The following is a 16,042-nucleotide window of genomic DNA, read 5'->3' on the forward strand; positions in this document are numbered from 1 at the left end:
TCTGCCAAACCAGAGCCTGCTCCCGTCATGTCTGCTACGCCAAGCCCTCTTCACATCACGTCTGCCAAGCCAGAGCCTGCTCACATCATGCTCACATCATCTCACTCAGGAGATTCTTCACAATATGGCCGCCATTGAAGAGCTTCGTTGCAAGATGGCCGCCACACAAGAGTCTCTTCACATCATCTCACTCAGGAGATTCTTCACAATATGGCCGCCATTGAAGAGCTTCGTTGCAAGATGGCCGCTACACAAGAATCTCTTCACAAAATGGCCGCCCTTCTAGAGTCTCGTCACGTCTCAGCTGATCTTCCAGAGTCTCGTCATGACATGACCGCCATTTCAGAGACTGCTCACGTTAAGCCTGAATCCCCGGCCAAGATGGCCGCCACGCCTGAGTCGGACGTGGAGCTTGCTCCCTGCTCTGACTGCTCCACCTTGGCTCCCTGCTCTGCCTGCTCCGCCATGGCCCTACGCTCCTCTGGATCTGACCTGGTGGTCTCTGCTCCATTGTCTGTCATTGCCCCATGATCCTGGTCCACCACTGCTCCTAGCTCCAGGCCCGCCATTGCTCCACACTCCAGGTCCTGTTCCTTTTCACGGGCCTGGCCCTCCATCCCTGCTCCTGAGGCTTTTCCTGTCCATGAATCTGCCCCAGTGGCCTCTCTTGCCTATGAGTCTGTCTTAGAGCCCTCTCATATCCACGAGTCTGCTCTAAGGGCCTTTCCTGTGCATGAATCCGCTCCCAGTCACAGCCACAGAGGCCGTTCACGAACTCTAAGGACTGTCTTGTCACAGCCATGGAGGCCGTTCAGGAACTCACTGTCTGTCCCGTTACGGCCATGGAGGCCGCTCATGAGCTCACTGTCTGTCCTGCCACGGCCAAGGAGGCCGTTCATCTGTTCCTTTTCACGAGCCTGGCCCTCTGTCCCTCCCCCAGTTCCACCTCCACTCCACCACCCTCCTGGACTTTTTGGATTTTGTTTGGGCATCTGGAGCCACCCTTAGAGGTGGGGAAATGTAATGTGGTGTTTGGGTTTTGTTTCTTGTTAATTGTTTTCATGTCTTTTATTTTGTAGTTAGGCCTTAGTCATGTTCTGTCATGTGATTCCCTTGTCTGTGTGTTATGTTCTGATTGGTTGTCTTAGTCATGTGTCTTGTTTCCCATTGGTTTGTTCTTGTCACGTGACCCTCATTGTCTGCTATAAGTAGCCATCATGTTGTCATTGTGCCTTGTCATGTATTGAAGTTGTAACCCGCTCTTGGTGAGTCTAGTCTGTTCATGTCTAGTCTGTTCATGCCTAGTCAAGTAATATAATACAGTACATAGCAGCAGTACTTCAGATGAGAGAACTTTCACTATTCTATGTACAGTAAATACTGCACATGTTGTACACCCTCAAACTCATTACTGTTGAATTGATTCGTAGCCAAGTAGTCCTTACATGTACTGTATTTGCAGAACTGAGAGACGACTGTCTAGGGGAGGCAGAGAAGTCTTTTGTCAGAAGACTAAGAAACTGCTATAACAAATAACTAATATCAAATACAAATATCACTCTCCTAGTGGTAGCATTTTATGGAGCCAGTATCCTGTCTGAGTTTAGTCTAGTTCCTAGTTCTTGTCCTGTTTCATAACGTCTAGTTATGCCTGATTGTCTGTTCGTGATAACCTGCCTGCCTTCGATTTCTCTCTCATCTTGTTGTTTGGATTCTGTTCGCACCTCGCCTGGATTATTATCTGCCTGTTCATTACTCGCTTGCCTCATCCTTTGGATTATATTCGCCGTTGATCGACCTACGCCTGTTTATTGGATCACTCTTCTGTCTTGCCCTCTAAATACCTGTTGACCATTGTCCGACCCTTGCCTGTCTTGACTATGTTTAAGAATAAAGCTTTGCAGATGGATCCGCACGTCTCTCATCTCGTTCGCCCCGTTACAGGTAGAAAGTATGACAACTGTGATAGATAATTTATTAGAATGCATAATTTAAATATGTAAGAAAAATAAGAAGAATGTTATTATTAGTTGCATATATATAGAGCAACTGGCTTTAGTATGGAAGTATTCAAGGATGAATACAAAAAATAATTTTTGTTTGTGGTGATTTTAACATTGATTTGCTAAAATCAAACAAGCACAAAATGACTGACAAATTTATTAATATGTACAGTGTAAAGCATGAGTTTATATCCAAAAATTACCAGACTGAGCAGAATTACGACCCATTGTGCCACATTAATTGATCATATATTTCTTAACGACATTGAAAATAATACTGTAGGTGGATTATTAATCAACGATATTAGTGACCACCTGCCGGCTTTTACAGTTTGACAACTACAAGAGTAAACAGACAAATGAAAAACAGAATTATAGACGAGTGAGGACAGAGGAAACCATGAATGCATTTAAGAGTGACTTACTAGCACAAAATTGGGGAAGTGAATATAAAGAAAGTGATGTTTATGATATAACAAATTTTTAAGAATATTTACATCATTATATGATAACAACTGTCCAATTATACAATACTGTAGAAAAAAAAAATTAATGGAGCGACCATGGATCACAAAGGTATTAGAAAATGCCTGTAAAAAGAAAAATACAAAACAAAGAACTAAAGAGGCAGAAAATAAATATAAAAAATATAAAAAATGAATTAATATCATACGGGTATGTAGAAAGGAATATTATAGTAAAATATTGAATAATAATAAAAATTATATTAAAGGAACATGGGATATATTAAATAGTATTATTAGAAATAGTTTTGGACAGCGAAGTCATCCTCAGTATTTTTCTGATAATAATATTATAAAGGACAATATGGGTGATGTGGTTAATAGTTTTAATACTTTTTTTTGTGAGTGTTGGACCAAAACTGGCAGAAGAAATTCCTGATCCATTGTCATCTGAAGATTGGAATGATAATTTAATAGAAAGGAATCCCAACTCAATGTTCTTTACAGTGGTGTAGGAAAACGAAATAATACATATTGTAAACAAACGGAAATATAAAACATCTACTGACTGTAATGAAGTGGATATGAAAATTGTGAAAAAGGTCATTGAGGGGATTTCAAAACCAATAACATACATTTTAAATGAATCATTTCAAACTGGAAAATTCCCAAATAATATGAAAATAGCTAAAGTTAGCCGCTGTATAACAATGGGGAGAGACACAACTTCACAAATTACAGGCCTGTCTCTCTACTGCCACAATTTTCCAAAATTCTAGAAAAACTATTTATTAATAGATTAGATAAACATAAATTACTTTCTGAAAGTCAATACGGGTTCAGATCAAACAGTTCAACATCAATGGCATTAATTGACTCAACTGAAGAAATTACAAATGCTATAGACCATTAGCAGTATGCAGTTGGAGTTTTCATAGATCTTAAAAAAAGCCTGTGCCCTGTGATACAATTAATCATAACATATTAATCAATAAATCGGAATGGTATGGGATCAGGGGGGCAGTATTGCACTGGGTGACAAGTTATTTAAGAGACAGGAAACAATTTGTGAAGTTGGGGGAACATTCATCTTCATGTGTGAACATTGCTTGTGGCATCCCCCTGGGGTCAGTTTTTAGTCCAAAATTATTTTTGCTTTACATAACTGATATATGCAAAGTATCAAAACGGACTGGCGGAGTTACTGGAGAACACTAGTTCAGAGATGTGTAAATTAAAAAGGTTGTTCAATAAAAATAAATTATCATTAAATATTAATAAAACTAAATGGATGTTATTTGGTAACTGTAAAAAGAGTAAGCAGGTCCAGATACAGATAGATGGTGTGGATATAGAAAGGGTTAATGAAAATAAGTTTCTTGGGGTGATAATTGACAATAAAATGAGCTGAAATCTCATATAGAACATGTACACAGTAAACTTTCAAGGAGTATTTCAGTACTAAACAAAGCAAAGCATGTTTTGGACCTCAAATCACTCCACATTCTTTACTGCTCACTGATATTACCATATTTAAATTACTGTTTGGAGGTTTGGGGCAATACTTATAATTGTAGATTATCATCATTATTTGTGCTGCAAAAAAGAGCCATAAGGATAATTCATAACAGGTTATAGAGATCACACAAATTAATTATTTTTAAAATCCAAAACATTGAAATGTATTGATTTGGTTCAGTTTCAGACAGCACAAATAATGCATAAAGCAAAAAACAATCTACTCCCTGGCAACATTCAAAAATTGTTTTGTAATAGAGAAGGGAGATACAGTTTTAGGTGGGAGTGCAACTTAAAACATCTTTGTGTTTGTACAATATTAAAAAGCTTTTGTATTTCTATATGTGGAGTGAAGCTGTGGAACGGATTAAGTTCAGTGCTCAAGCAATGTTCAAGTATGCTGGATTCAAAAAGCGGTATAAAAATATGATATTCACAAGGTATAAGGAGAAAGAAGGGATTTGACGAAGTGATCTCTCATATTATTTATTATAGTTTTTCTGAATTGCTAAAACACTAAACCCCAATCTCTGAACCAAATTCTCACTAGCTTAAACCAATTTGTCGAATAAAGCACTCTTTTTGCTAAACCTTATCAGGCAGTTAGGCTCTATTTGCAAATCTCATGCATGCTTTTTGCAAAATTCTAAACACATTCTCATTCACTTAAACACTTATCACACTGTGATGCATTTGTGCTGCAAGATGCTAAACACAAGCGGCAAAAGTTAAACACAACTAAAGCACAGTTGTCATCGTTTACACACAACGATTAAAAATTGTTCACACTTGTTTCTGATGATGTGATCAAACCAACTGTACAAAATATGAGTCAGTTCAGAGTGCACAAGTGGCAGAGGTGACTGAATAATGATACGAGCAATAGATGGAAACAATCTGAGAAGGAGAGGAGGAAGTGTAAGAAGTGGAGGATGAGGAGAGAAAGAGTAAGGTTTAGAGAGTGTTATCAAGGCTGGATCTGTCAGACCAGAGGGTTTTTTCTCTTTGTATAGCAAAAAAGACTACATTACTTGTGATGTGGACAAAGTCCTCAGTCCGGACTCAAGCACAAAGACATGATGCTGAGACAGAATGAATCAATGTATTTGTAAAGTATTTGAGTGTACTGTAACATGATATTCATTTAGAGTTTTATTTGACCTTTTTGGCCTTTGCAGTTGAACTGCAGTATTTTTGCAGTATCCAAGTGCTGAAACATTCAATACTAGCAATTACTATACGTTTTTACAGCATTGCAAAATTGTTTACTCAATACAATATACTTTTTTCTGTAATGTTCTGGATGTGGTGTTCTCCATTTTTCTCTGTAGTGTCTAATGAATACTCTTTTTATTTTATTGACTCGTGTGTGTGATGAGAGCACCGTTTGATTTTGAATGCAAGTGAAATGGTTTTGCAGTGATTGTTTGATTTTGATGGAAGAACCAGAGGTTTCGTGAATTTAGTTTGAGTATTTGGATTTGTGTTTAAGGTTTTGAGAAAATGAGTGATGGTTTCAAGAAATGTGTTTTAGCAATTCAGAAAAACTGTAAGATTATAACTGTTATTTTTTTGTCTTTGTGTGTTAGTGTAGTGTTGTGTCTAGTGTTGGTGTATGGGAATAAACGTGTAAATATATGTAGTAATTTGTAAATGTATTCATATTGATTGTATCAAGATTGTAATTAAGATGGTACAATTATGAAACCAATTTTGATGATTATCAATGAGCAGTGTAGTAGGGGTAGGATTAAATAAGCTTATGCTTCTTCCTACTCCTTTTCAGACATGTATAAGTTAAAGTTTTATTCTGTTTTGTTTTATTTTATTTATGTTTTTGATTATATGTGTATATGTGTGTGTGACGAGTGAGGCGGGGCCGAGAGCCGTGGGAACGGAGCGAGGCCGGTGGAGTAATTGCTAATGCACGACACCTGCGCCACTCACCGGTCTCGAGTCCCACGGAGGAGCTCTGGAAGGATAAAAGGAGGAGTGACGACAGTGTTGGACAAGAGAGGACCAGGCCTGGACTTTAGTCTGTGTTTTGTGTGCGGCAGTCGTACGTGAGGGGCTGCCGCTTTACTTTCGTTTTGTGTTTGTTTATTTTATTAAGGTTTTAAATGTTCGCCGGTTCCCGCCTCCTTCTTCCCGTGACTACGAACTGTGTTACAGTGTGTATATATGTTTGTATATGTGTATATACATATATATGTATGTGTGTAGGTATGTATGTATATATATATATATATATATATATATATATATATTACTGTATTAGTTCTACATGTTCGATATAAACTTTTTCATTAATTCATTCAAAAAGATATTATATATATTTGTTATTAAAACATAAAGTGTTGGGCATTTTATTGGTGAGTCAAGCATATGTATTTTGTGAAACATGTGGAACTGCTTTTTATCACTTAATTAAAAGCACCACAATTATTACATTGTGTCGTCTGTTACATAGTCTAGTACACTGAAAATCAAAATGTGTAAATGGAGCTCTATAAAAACTTTTTTTACATCACTATGTTGTAAGTGTGTGCCACCAGGTAATCAAACGTTCTACACACTTATGGTCTTGGGCCAAACTAAGGAAATACGTTATGTAAGTAGACAAGTGGTCAAGTGCAAACACTGCAAATGTCTGTATTGGGACTGGTCTATCGCTTTAAGCCCAAAGTACACTTCCGCAATCTGCATTCCGCGATGGTCACCATACAACAGCGCACACTAGTGATGCGCGGATGAGCTAAAACGTCACCCGAATCCGCAGCTTCAAATAGTAATGAAATGCAACGTAATACTGTTACTGCTTGAGTAATTTCCATGTGCCGTTTTGAAGTACGTTCATATACAGTATACACTTTCAAACATTTCCGCGTGTAGCAGTGATGCGCGGATGAGCTAAAACGTCACCTGAATCCGCAGCTTCAAATAAATTATCCACCCGCCAACCGCCCGCACCTGTATTTTTGTCTGATTTAGATAACCGCACCCGACCCGCACCCGATCATCACACAGGGTTCGTACGGTCATAAAAAACCCGGAAAAGTCATTGAACAGCAATTTCCAGGCCTAGAAAGTTTTGTACGCGCATCACTAGCGCACACACAAGGTGAATGTTGAGACAGAAGAGTCCACTAGATAGTACTGTGCATGTGTTTAACTCGTCCATCCGTGCTCATCTGTGATTGAGTGATTCTTTGAAAGCTGCTTGAACATAGCTGTGCACGAGAGTGTAGGAAAATGAAGGCTTTAGCCTTTTAATCTCTCTGGATTAAACACAAAGAGTATGTTGGGTCCAAGAGAGTCTTAGAAAGTTTACAAATATAAAGTGGATTTAATGGACCCAGAATTCAAATGATTAACAGCGTTTAATAAGTAAAATAATAATATACAAGAAGAGACATAAATTAAATCAGCAATTATTTAATTTTACTAAATTGATTTTGCACACTAAACTGAATTGCACTTTTGCATATGTATCTATTTGTTACTAATGCACTTTTTAAAGTTTTTAAAACTGGTGAACAATTACTAAATTAGTGACTAAATATGATTATATGCAGTTGGCACTCACTTTCTCCCGGCTCCTTGCTCTTTCTGCCGCTGGTATTCTTTTTCAGCATGTTCCTGCCAGTGGTGAAGAGGTTTGTGAGCTCATCCAGAGGGCTAGTGGGCGTCCGTGAGCGTGCCACTGAGACGTTCTGCATAGAGCCATGATGCCGTCCCCCTGAGCCTGCATCCTGTGGTGGTGATCCCTTTCCATGTGGTGTGGCAGAGGCGCTGCGAGGAAGGCCTGTTGTAGCAAATGGTCCATCAAAAGGAGCTGGTCGGATGAGGCTGAGGGGCGTCAGGCAGCGGCCCATACTAACAGGTGAGGGGCAGGCTGAGTGACTGCGCTGATAACCGTGTGAAGAGGAAGAACTTTTATAGAGGGCACAGGGCAGTGGAGGTGCCGACGATCGCCCAGATACTGTTATTGTAGGAGTGGCTGTTAGCTCCCTCTCAGCACGTCTTAGGTGTGGCGTAGATGCAGAGCCAGAGGGTTCCAGGGAAGATGAGGTTGGTGACTTGCCATAAGAACTGTTCTCTAACATAGGAAGCTTTGCAACATCGAGAGGGGTGAGTGGGGACTCGTCCGAGTTAGGCGAGCACTGAGCTGGGACTGGAGGGAAAACCAGTAAAGGTGGCCTATGGGTCAACAGGTTGGGGAATGGGGCAGGGATGTCACAAACTGGCGTGCCCCGAGGGGTGGTACAACGGCTTAGGGGGGCATGGATATCAAGCTCAGGTATGCAGGGTGTGGCACACTGTGAGCGACAGCTAGAAATATCCCAACGCCAGTCAAACTCGTCAAGGCCTGGGTACTTCATCTCTTCATAGACAGCCTCACCCGGCTCATCTTCCTCAGACCGGAGCATCAGTTCTCGTCCCACATTCCCTGACATCTCAATGTAGACAGGTTCATCTAAGTCTGAACCCTGTGGGCCCTGCGGCTGAGCAGGAAAAGGAGCCTGGACATCACTTGAGAAGAGCATGGTGGGAGAACCTTTTGAACCATGATTGCGGATGTAAGACTCATCAAAGGAAGTGCTTAGTTGCGTGTTGGGATTCCTCTTAGGCTTCGGTGGGGGAACTTTCCTGCAGTCCTCAATGCAGCCTTGTGATCCTGAGTAAGTAGAAATGCATGAAGAAAGATATATGATTTAGCATACTACCATAGTAGCAGAGAGTTTGGGTCGCTGTACACAGGACAATTTAATAACTTTAATTATTCAGATACCATGTGGTCCTCCTGCTCTAACTCTATCACCATCTATATCACCAACTCCATATACATACACATTAATATATTTTATACAACATGCAATAAAAAAGCTGCAGTTTACCGAAATACACACATTGGGAAACGCACACACACACACACACACTCACTCTAATGTTCCAACTTCACTCTGAGAATAAAAATTATAAAATGTCCTGATTTCTGTGCTGAGAAAAGATAATCTTTTATCATATCAAAGAACATTTTCTCTTAAATGCTTTGTCGGTTTGTAAAGAGAGTGAAACTGCATTGCAGCCTGATTAAAGTCATTTTTCATGTTCTCTCAGTGAGTCAGAGAATCCCTTTGCGTATGCCTAAAAAAACGGATTAAATATTTGTTAATTCTGTGAAAGTGTAGTCTGGTGGATCTTGAGATCTGTTTCAACACCTCTGAACATGCCCCTCCTCCTGCTCTCTCTGCCTTTCCCCTCCCTATGAGCAGATCTGTTTACCCTCGCCCTCTCTCCTCCAGGGGAACTAAATCTAGGTCAGTCACTCCTCCTGAATGAATTCTGTGCTAGCTGGTCCCTCCCCCCACACCCCTCAACCTCTCGTTCAACATGCAACTGTCCTCTGAATGAGTAACATTCCCCACTCTTTGGTGCTCATTGGCTAAAGCGCTGTTGAGCTGGCTGCTAGCCCATTCCTTATTGGTTGTTGCCACACTCTGTCTTCCTGTCACCTCGCTGATGATTGGTTGAGGCTGATGTCTGATGTCTGGATTGGTGGAGCAGCAGGAGGTCTCTGTTTCTGTGGGTTGGTTGCCGTGGCTTTGAGGAAGATCTGTGTGCCCACTGTGATCCCTTCAAATTCTGACAAAAAGCATCTGTCATGGCACACTTCAGAACTTGAAAAAGATAAATTGACTTAATACTTTTGTAGCCTACAGCTAAATAAAAGACAAAAGAGAGCCATCACTGCATATACATAAACTGATAAGGCTTGTTGAGATCTGCATGAGGATGCCCCCGGAACACTGTTGATGCTTATGGCTTGCCTTTTTTTGCAGGGATGAAAACCTGCAAAATTACAATTACAAATTATAAGTAAGCAGCTTCAACCACTACACAATATCTTCCCAAATGATGGGAGATACATTTAGGGTCAACTGCATAAATGCCTTGGCATGTGTAAAAATGTGCCCCATAGTTTGTCCTGATCTGGAAGACATCACATGCTATGGCCTTGTTTGTGCTCATTCCAGATACGGCTTCACATGATTTGGTCATTCAAAATTATGGAATTGTCCACATTGTTGTGTGTGTTTGCTTTTACATGAAACAATAGGATTCAATTTAACCAATTATTTAACATCAGCTAGTATATAACTACAGAAAGAGTTGATCTGAACATTTTGTGCAGCATGAATTGTGAAGGTGAAGCTTGGATTAAACAACCATAGAATCTTACCGTCACACCTCTCTGAGTCATTGCCTTTACTCCCGGTGGGACTGAGGTCCACAGCTTCAGAGGAGATGCTGAGCTTGGTGCTGGGGTCCCTCCGGGGTTTGGGCGGGGGCTGCTTACGGGATGTGGGGCTGCCCTCCTCTTCCCCACCTTCCACAGAGTGCAGGGACTGAGAGCGAACAGTGAAACCTGGGTTACAGGGGGGCTGGTACTGGTGAGGAGACATGTGTTCCACAGGGGCCGGCATGCTCATGGAGCCCATTCGCAGGTGCTTACCCTCGGTGATCACCTCTTCCCCCCTGATAAGAGACCAGAAATAAAACCATTCATGAATGGATTTTAAAGTAAATAGCAGCACTGTGTGATATATTAAAGCAATATGTCACTATTTATTTGGGGGTTAGTATATTTGTATTTTTAGATCACTCAAATATAGAAATATAGATTAGTATGTAATAATAACAGTATGAAATTACATACTCTGTTTTATAGTTCCTATAATGAAATATTGAATGTTAAATTTATTTACACCACATGACGACACAGAAGAACACTTGGAATGAATGAAAAAACAAAAAAACAAACAAACAAAATGTTTTGGATCATTTGAATATCTCATAAATTATTGAATATTACAGTGCACACTACAGTACAATTCTTTAAACAAAGGATTTTTCAGCCTGTTGATTTCAAACCCAGTTTGAAAACCCTTGTACAAAATCATAATATACAGTGCTGCTATGCAAATAATTCTGGGCTTATATATGTCTGTGCTTGCAATTAGCAGCACTCTGATGAGATCTGTGATTTAAGTTACTAATCTGAATAAATGGCTAATTTGGAGTTATTGATCTTTATGCTTGGCACCCCATCAGACTTAATGACACAGCAAAAGGCTGCAGGAATATATTTTTATCACACACAATTAATTTTTTATTTGTTTTAATTAATTAATTATTATTATTATTATTATTTAATTCAAGCTTAAATAACATGGAGCTTATTTTCCAGGGTTTGTTGCAATGATGACAGGGATACAATTTTACAAAAATATGACATGTTCTATGGACTACACTGGAAAATATCCTTGAACTTTAGTCTCTCATGAACTGTTAAAACCAGACTTGCCATTTTTTCATTACTATATCTATGTTTCTATTGCACACTGTAGTCATAATCTACTTGGGTTCTTTTGATGTGCTAGATCAAAGGTCCCTGTTAACGTCTCTATCTCTCTGTCTTTCTTTCTCTCTCCCCTAAAGATTTCTGTTCCACAAATGAGAATGACTGCACTAGCCATTAGTTGTTTGAGTTAAAGATGCAATTGCTGTTTGTGTTGCCAAAGTTCAAGGTGCGTTCATTTATTACCTGTGCATATGTTTGTGTAACTTGGTAACTCCTGCACACACAGCTGCTAAACAGCAGGAGTCTTGAGAGAAGGGTTCATTGGTCAGGGGCTTAATTTGCCTAGCAACAGGGTACCCACAGAAACCAAACACAAAATCTGCTGCTGCTCTGTGTAACCAGTCTCCTCACACGCTCGCGCATACACAAAACCATCTAAACACACACACCCACGTGACGGATCAGGCATTAAGCTCTCATTAGGAAGAGGAACGGTGATGTTGGAGCAGCTGTCAGCACTGCATGTGCCTGTTCCTACTTGGCGCAGACACGTTTCCTACTGTTAAATGTAACTGACACTATGCTTCTCCTTAGCAGAGCATTCAGTGTAGTGTTACACAATCTTTTTGAAATTCTGAATTGTCACATTTTTTCTTGAAAAAACAAGAATTGTAATTATGCTGCAAATGTTTTTATTATTTATTTATTTTCTTTCATTTTAAAATGACATATTCAGAAAACCTGATTAAAAACATTATATTCATTATTTTGGCAATTCCGTTTGCTGATAGAAATTACATCGCCTTTAAATATGGCCAATTAAACAGACTGTATCAGACAGGTCTATTATTTATTACATTGCCCTTGCCCAGTAAAAGTGTTTATGCCATTACTTCCAATATATTAGAAGCTGCTGGACAGCATTCTTACAACCTTTTCAAAATATTGAAAAACAAAGAAAAGTAATTCTTTATATTAAAATGTCATACACAGAACAAACTAATTCTTGGAGGGCCGGAGCCCTGCAGAGTTTAGATTAAACCCTAATTAAACACACCTGATCCAACTAATTAAGTTCTTCAGGCTTATTTGAAAACTAAATTGTATGTGTGTTGGAACGAAACTCTGCCCTCCAGGAATTGAGTTTAACACCACTGATCTTAAACGTTAAACTATTTTTCAGTCCTGTATAGTATCATATAAACTTCATTATTTCCTTTTATTTCTGTCCATGCTCTTCAGTGTTTACAGCATAGTTGCTGTAAGCAAACGAGCATGTGAGGCTGTGTATGGACAAAGTTTCTGTGCACTCCCAGAGACAGTGAAAGCTCCAACAGAACAGCAGAGAATAAAAGAAGACTGTGCAAAAGAGCAATGTGCATGTGCAAGCAATCTGATTGGTCGGTGACTGCTCCAGCTGTCACCAGGCAGAACACAACTCCTGCTAGCATACTCTTCACACGTAATCTCTTTCTACCAGATTTTCTCTCTCTCTTCCCATCAGTTCCTGTAAAAATGGGTCGTCTCATTGACCCACTTATATGCCTCATGAAAAATCCAGCTATTCCTTTTCTCTAGCCCTCATCCTCCAGCCACTGAGTATGAATATTTTATATCAGCAACAGCTGATAGGCAGACCAGAAGTAGACCAATATCAGAGAATAAATACTCTTCTGTACCCTTTAACTTGTGGTAATATTTTGGCGAAAGCTCTTCAGCTTCAAGTAGCTGCAACACTGAAGTGTCTTATGTAAATCAGGGTCTCACTGAAGACTGTTTAATCAAACACTGCTATCTGCTATCTTGTGTATAGTGCTGATGGGAAATCAACTGCACCTCATATAGGAGATTTTGACTGGGAGCAGACATCAACAGATATAGTTAGCATTATGAAGATTCAGTGATCAGTTTGTCAAAAGATGTTGAGATGACCTAAAAAGTGAATGGTAATGTGGGACACCTAGCTCTTTTGGGTACATTTCTTGCTAAATCAAAAACAATTAAAATATTTTGTCATTACCATATTTGTTTGGATGACAACCACAATAAATTGTTCTAATGCACCACAAATTTATTTATTATAAACAGCATTTTTTTCTGGTTTGTAAAGTATTAAAAAGTCTGGACCAAACTTATCTTGTTATCATTAGGTTCTATGTTGCTTTAAAGCTTAAATCATTAAAAGCTAAACAAAAGTGACTGCTGTGCATGTTTTACCATGTATGTTATGCCTCCCAGTAACTGGTGTATTAAGATTAGCCAGCATTCCTGGTAAGCACAAACTTACATCATGTCAAAGTTTAAATAAATGTTTTTTTTAAGTAGTTGAGGCCTGAGCCATATGCATGAAAGAGGTCTCTGAGAGCATTTAGCTTTTATTGCACTTAGAAGAAATGTGATCAATACAGTCTATGCCAACGGGTCAGGGGCAGCACTCAACAGTAGATTGCCCACTGACACAATTACAGCTGCATTTATGTTAGCAAGGCCACTGTTTTAAAAAGTGTCAAAATCCATCTGAAGCCTGTGCTCATGACTACAATCACTTTTCTATGACTGAAATTACATTAAGATGAAAAACTAATGACTAGTATGAAACTGATACAAATGTTGTGCAACATTATTCAAAATTATCTTTGGGTGTGTGTCTTGCACATAACCTTTCAAGTCACAAGGATGAAAGAGATTATGAACATGTCCAAACTCTAAGTATGTAAAAATTAAAAAAATGAATCAACATCCACATGTAGAAGGGGACATGGTCTTTTCTGTTATTGCCAGAGGGATTCAGTGTGAGGAAGCATCATGGGTAACAATATTAAGGTTTGTTTCTTTTTGTGGCTGTCATTTACATACATTTAGTTAAGAGTGTGTGAAAATGAGTGAATGCTCATGTTTTATGTCAGCTTGAGTGAGCATCCCTATATCCACAGTCTTAAATGAGGGTGTTTGCAATATGTGCAATTTATTTTTTTATTTTAGTTTTTATTTATGCATTGCTAACATATTTTCCTTCTTACCTTTTAATGGCTTCTTCCTGTTTTTGCTTCTTGTCGATTTTCCCCTGAAACTTAATCCAGTTTTTCTCATTCCACTCGTGGTTGATGTTCTGTGAGACCAATCTGTTATATGCTCTTAGTCCATAATCTTCAACATACTGCAGAAATTTTAGTGAATCCTCCTCTTTTGAGCTAATCATTGCTTACAGGTATTCCAACAGGGTATTCTGCAAATAAAAACAGTTCAAATAATAATTGTGATCATTTGAATTCTTGAAATTATTGTTATTAATATCATATTGCTTATGATAGATAGATAGATAGATAGATGGATGGATAGATAGATAGATAGATAGATAGATAGATAGATATGCTTAGAACTGCTGATTTCATATGCAATGCTATTTTAATGGGTTATTGTGTAAACAAGGATTCTGGGTCAATGAGATTCTCCCACCGTCAGCAAACACAGAAAGATGGTCAAGCCTCAGGAGCACACATACAAAGAAATTGTTTATTACTTTGAATAATCTGTAGCATTGTTAACAGCCTTGTTCTCGTGAAAACAGGTCAATGCATTTATCAGCCTGGATTATGAAGCATACAGTGAACGAACTGTGTGTTAGTGGAGTAATGGGCTGCATTTAGTGAGACACAACATGTTGTGTGACTATTTATTGAGCTTGATTAACCATATTTTCTACAGGATGTGTTTGTGTGTGGTGTGCGAAGTTCACATAAAATCATTTTGATGCAGAAACGCAGAGTGTGGAATGTATAGTCTATCGCAATGTACATCTGCAGAGGTCTAGGAGGAGGAGAGGAGACAGCACTCTGTGTTATGTAGGTCAGTGTTTTCAGAGTGATCCAAGAATATGGACATGCTTGTTTATGTGTAAGGGGCAGTATTTATGTGTGAGGAGGGAGGTTGGTGGGGGGAAGGGGGGTTTAAAGCAGCCAAATGGGCAATGCACTTCCAGCTCAGAGACCCACCACTGTTGTCCAGCATCCTCTGCATCATCTACAGTTGACCTTTGAGAAACTTGTTTTCAGAGCAGATCTTCAGTTGTGTTCAGTTCATATTCACTTTCTTCTTATTGCATTTGAACCTGTTCAATGTCACATGACCTTGCTGAGTTAGCCAGTAGGACCGTTGCAGAAGTTGCAAGTTTGCGTTTGCTCATTGGAAAAAATATTTCCTAATTTTTGTCTTGTTTAACATAATTCAGTGAGGTTTATGCTGACAGGAAAAAACTATTTGACAATTCGATAAGCAAATCTAATATATTCTTTGAATTTCTATGATTCACAAGTAATTTAATCTTGCTTTAAAGGGATAGTTCACCCAAAAATGAAAATACTGTCATTAATTACTCACCCTCATGTCGTTTCAAACCCGTAAGACCTTTGTTTATCTTCAGAACACAAATTAAGATATTTTTGATGGAATCTGAGAGCTGTCTGATCCTGCATAGACAGCAATAAAACTGAAATGTTCCCAAGTCCAGAGACGTAGCAAGAAGATAAAATAAAATAATAATAAACGAATTGTTGAATAAAGTCTTTTTTTTTCATTCTTTTGCACACAAAAAGTATTCTCGTAGCTTCGTAAAATTACGGTTGAACCCTTGATGTCACATGGATTATTTTACATATCTCCTTGCTACGTTTCTGGACTTGGGAACATTTCAG

The 16,042-nt window shown here is 38.9% G+C and overlaps 1 protein-coding gene across 1 annotated transcript in view; it reads right to left on the bottom strand.

Moving 5' to 3' along the window:
* Window positions 1-16,042, bottom strand: part of nyap2b (neuronal tyrosine-phosphorylated phosphoinositide-3-kinase adaptor 2b) — a 29,152-nt gene that overhangs the window by 11,721 nt on the left and 1,389 nt on the right. The window contains exons 2-4 of the mRNA XM_016479763.1: window positions 14,372-14,577; window positions 10,230-10,525; window positions 7,572-8,663 (exon numbers count right to left, since the gene is read on the bottom strand). Of these exons, the coding sequence (XP_016335249.1) occupies window positions 7,572-8,663; window positions 10,230-10,525; window positions 14,372-14,550 (1,567 nt within the window). The 5' untranslated portion in view covers window positions 14,551-14,577. The remainder of the gene's footprint in view (window positions 1-7,571; window positions 8,664-10,229; window positions 10,526-14,371; window positions 14,578-16,042) is intronic.

Source organism: Sinocyclocheilus anshuiensis, unplaced genomic scaffold (genome assembly GCF_001515605.1).
Source record: "Sinocyclocheilus anshuiensis isolate Anshui unplaced genomic scaffold, SAMN03320099.WGS_v1.1 scaffold3182, whole genome shotgun sequence".
NCBI classification, from domain to species: domain Eukaryota; kingdom Metazoa; phylum Chordata; class Actinopteri; order Cypriniformes; family Cyprinidae; genus Sinocyclocheilus; species Sinocyclocheilus anshuiensis.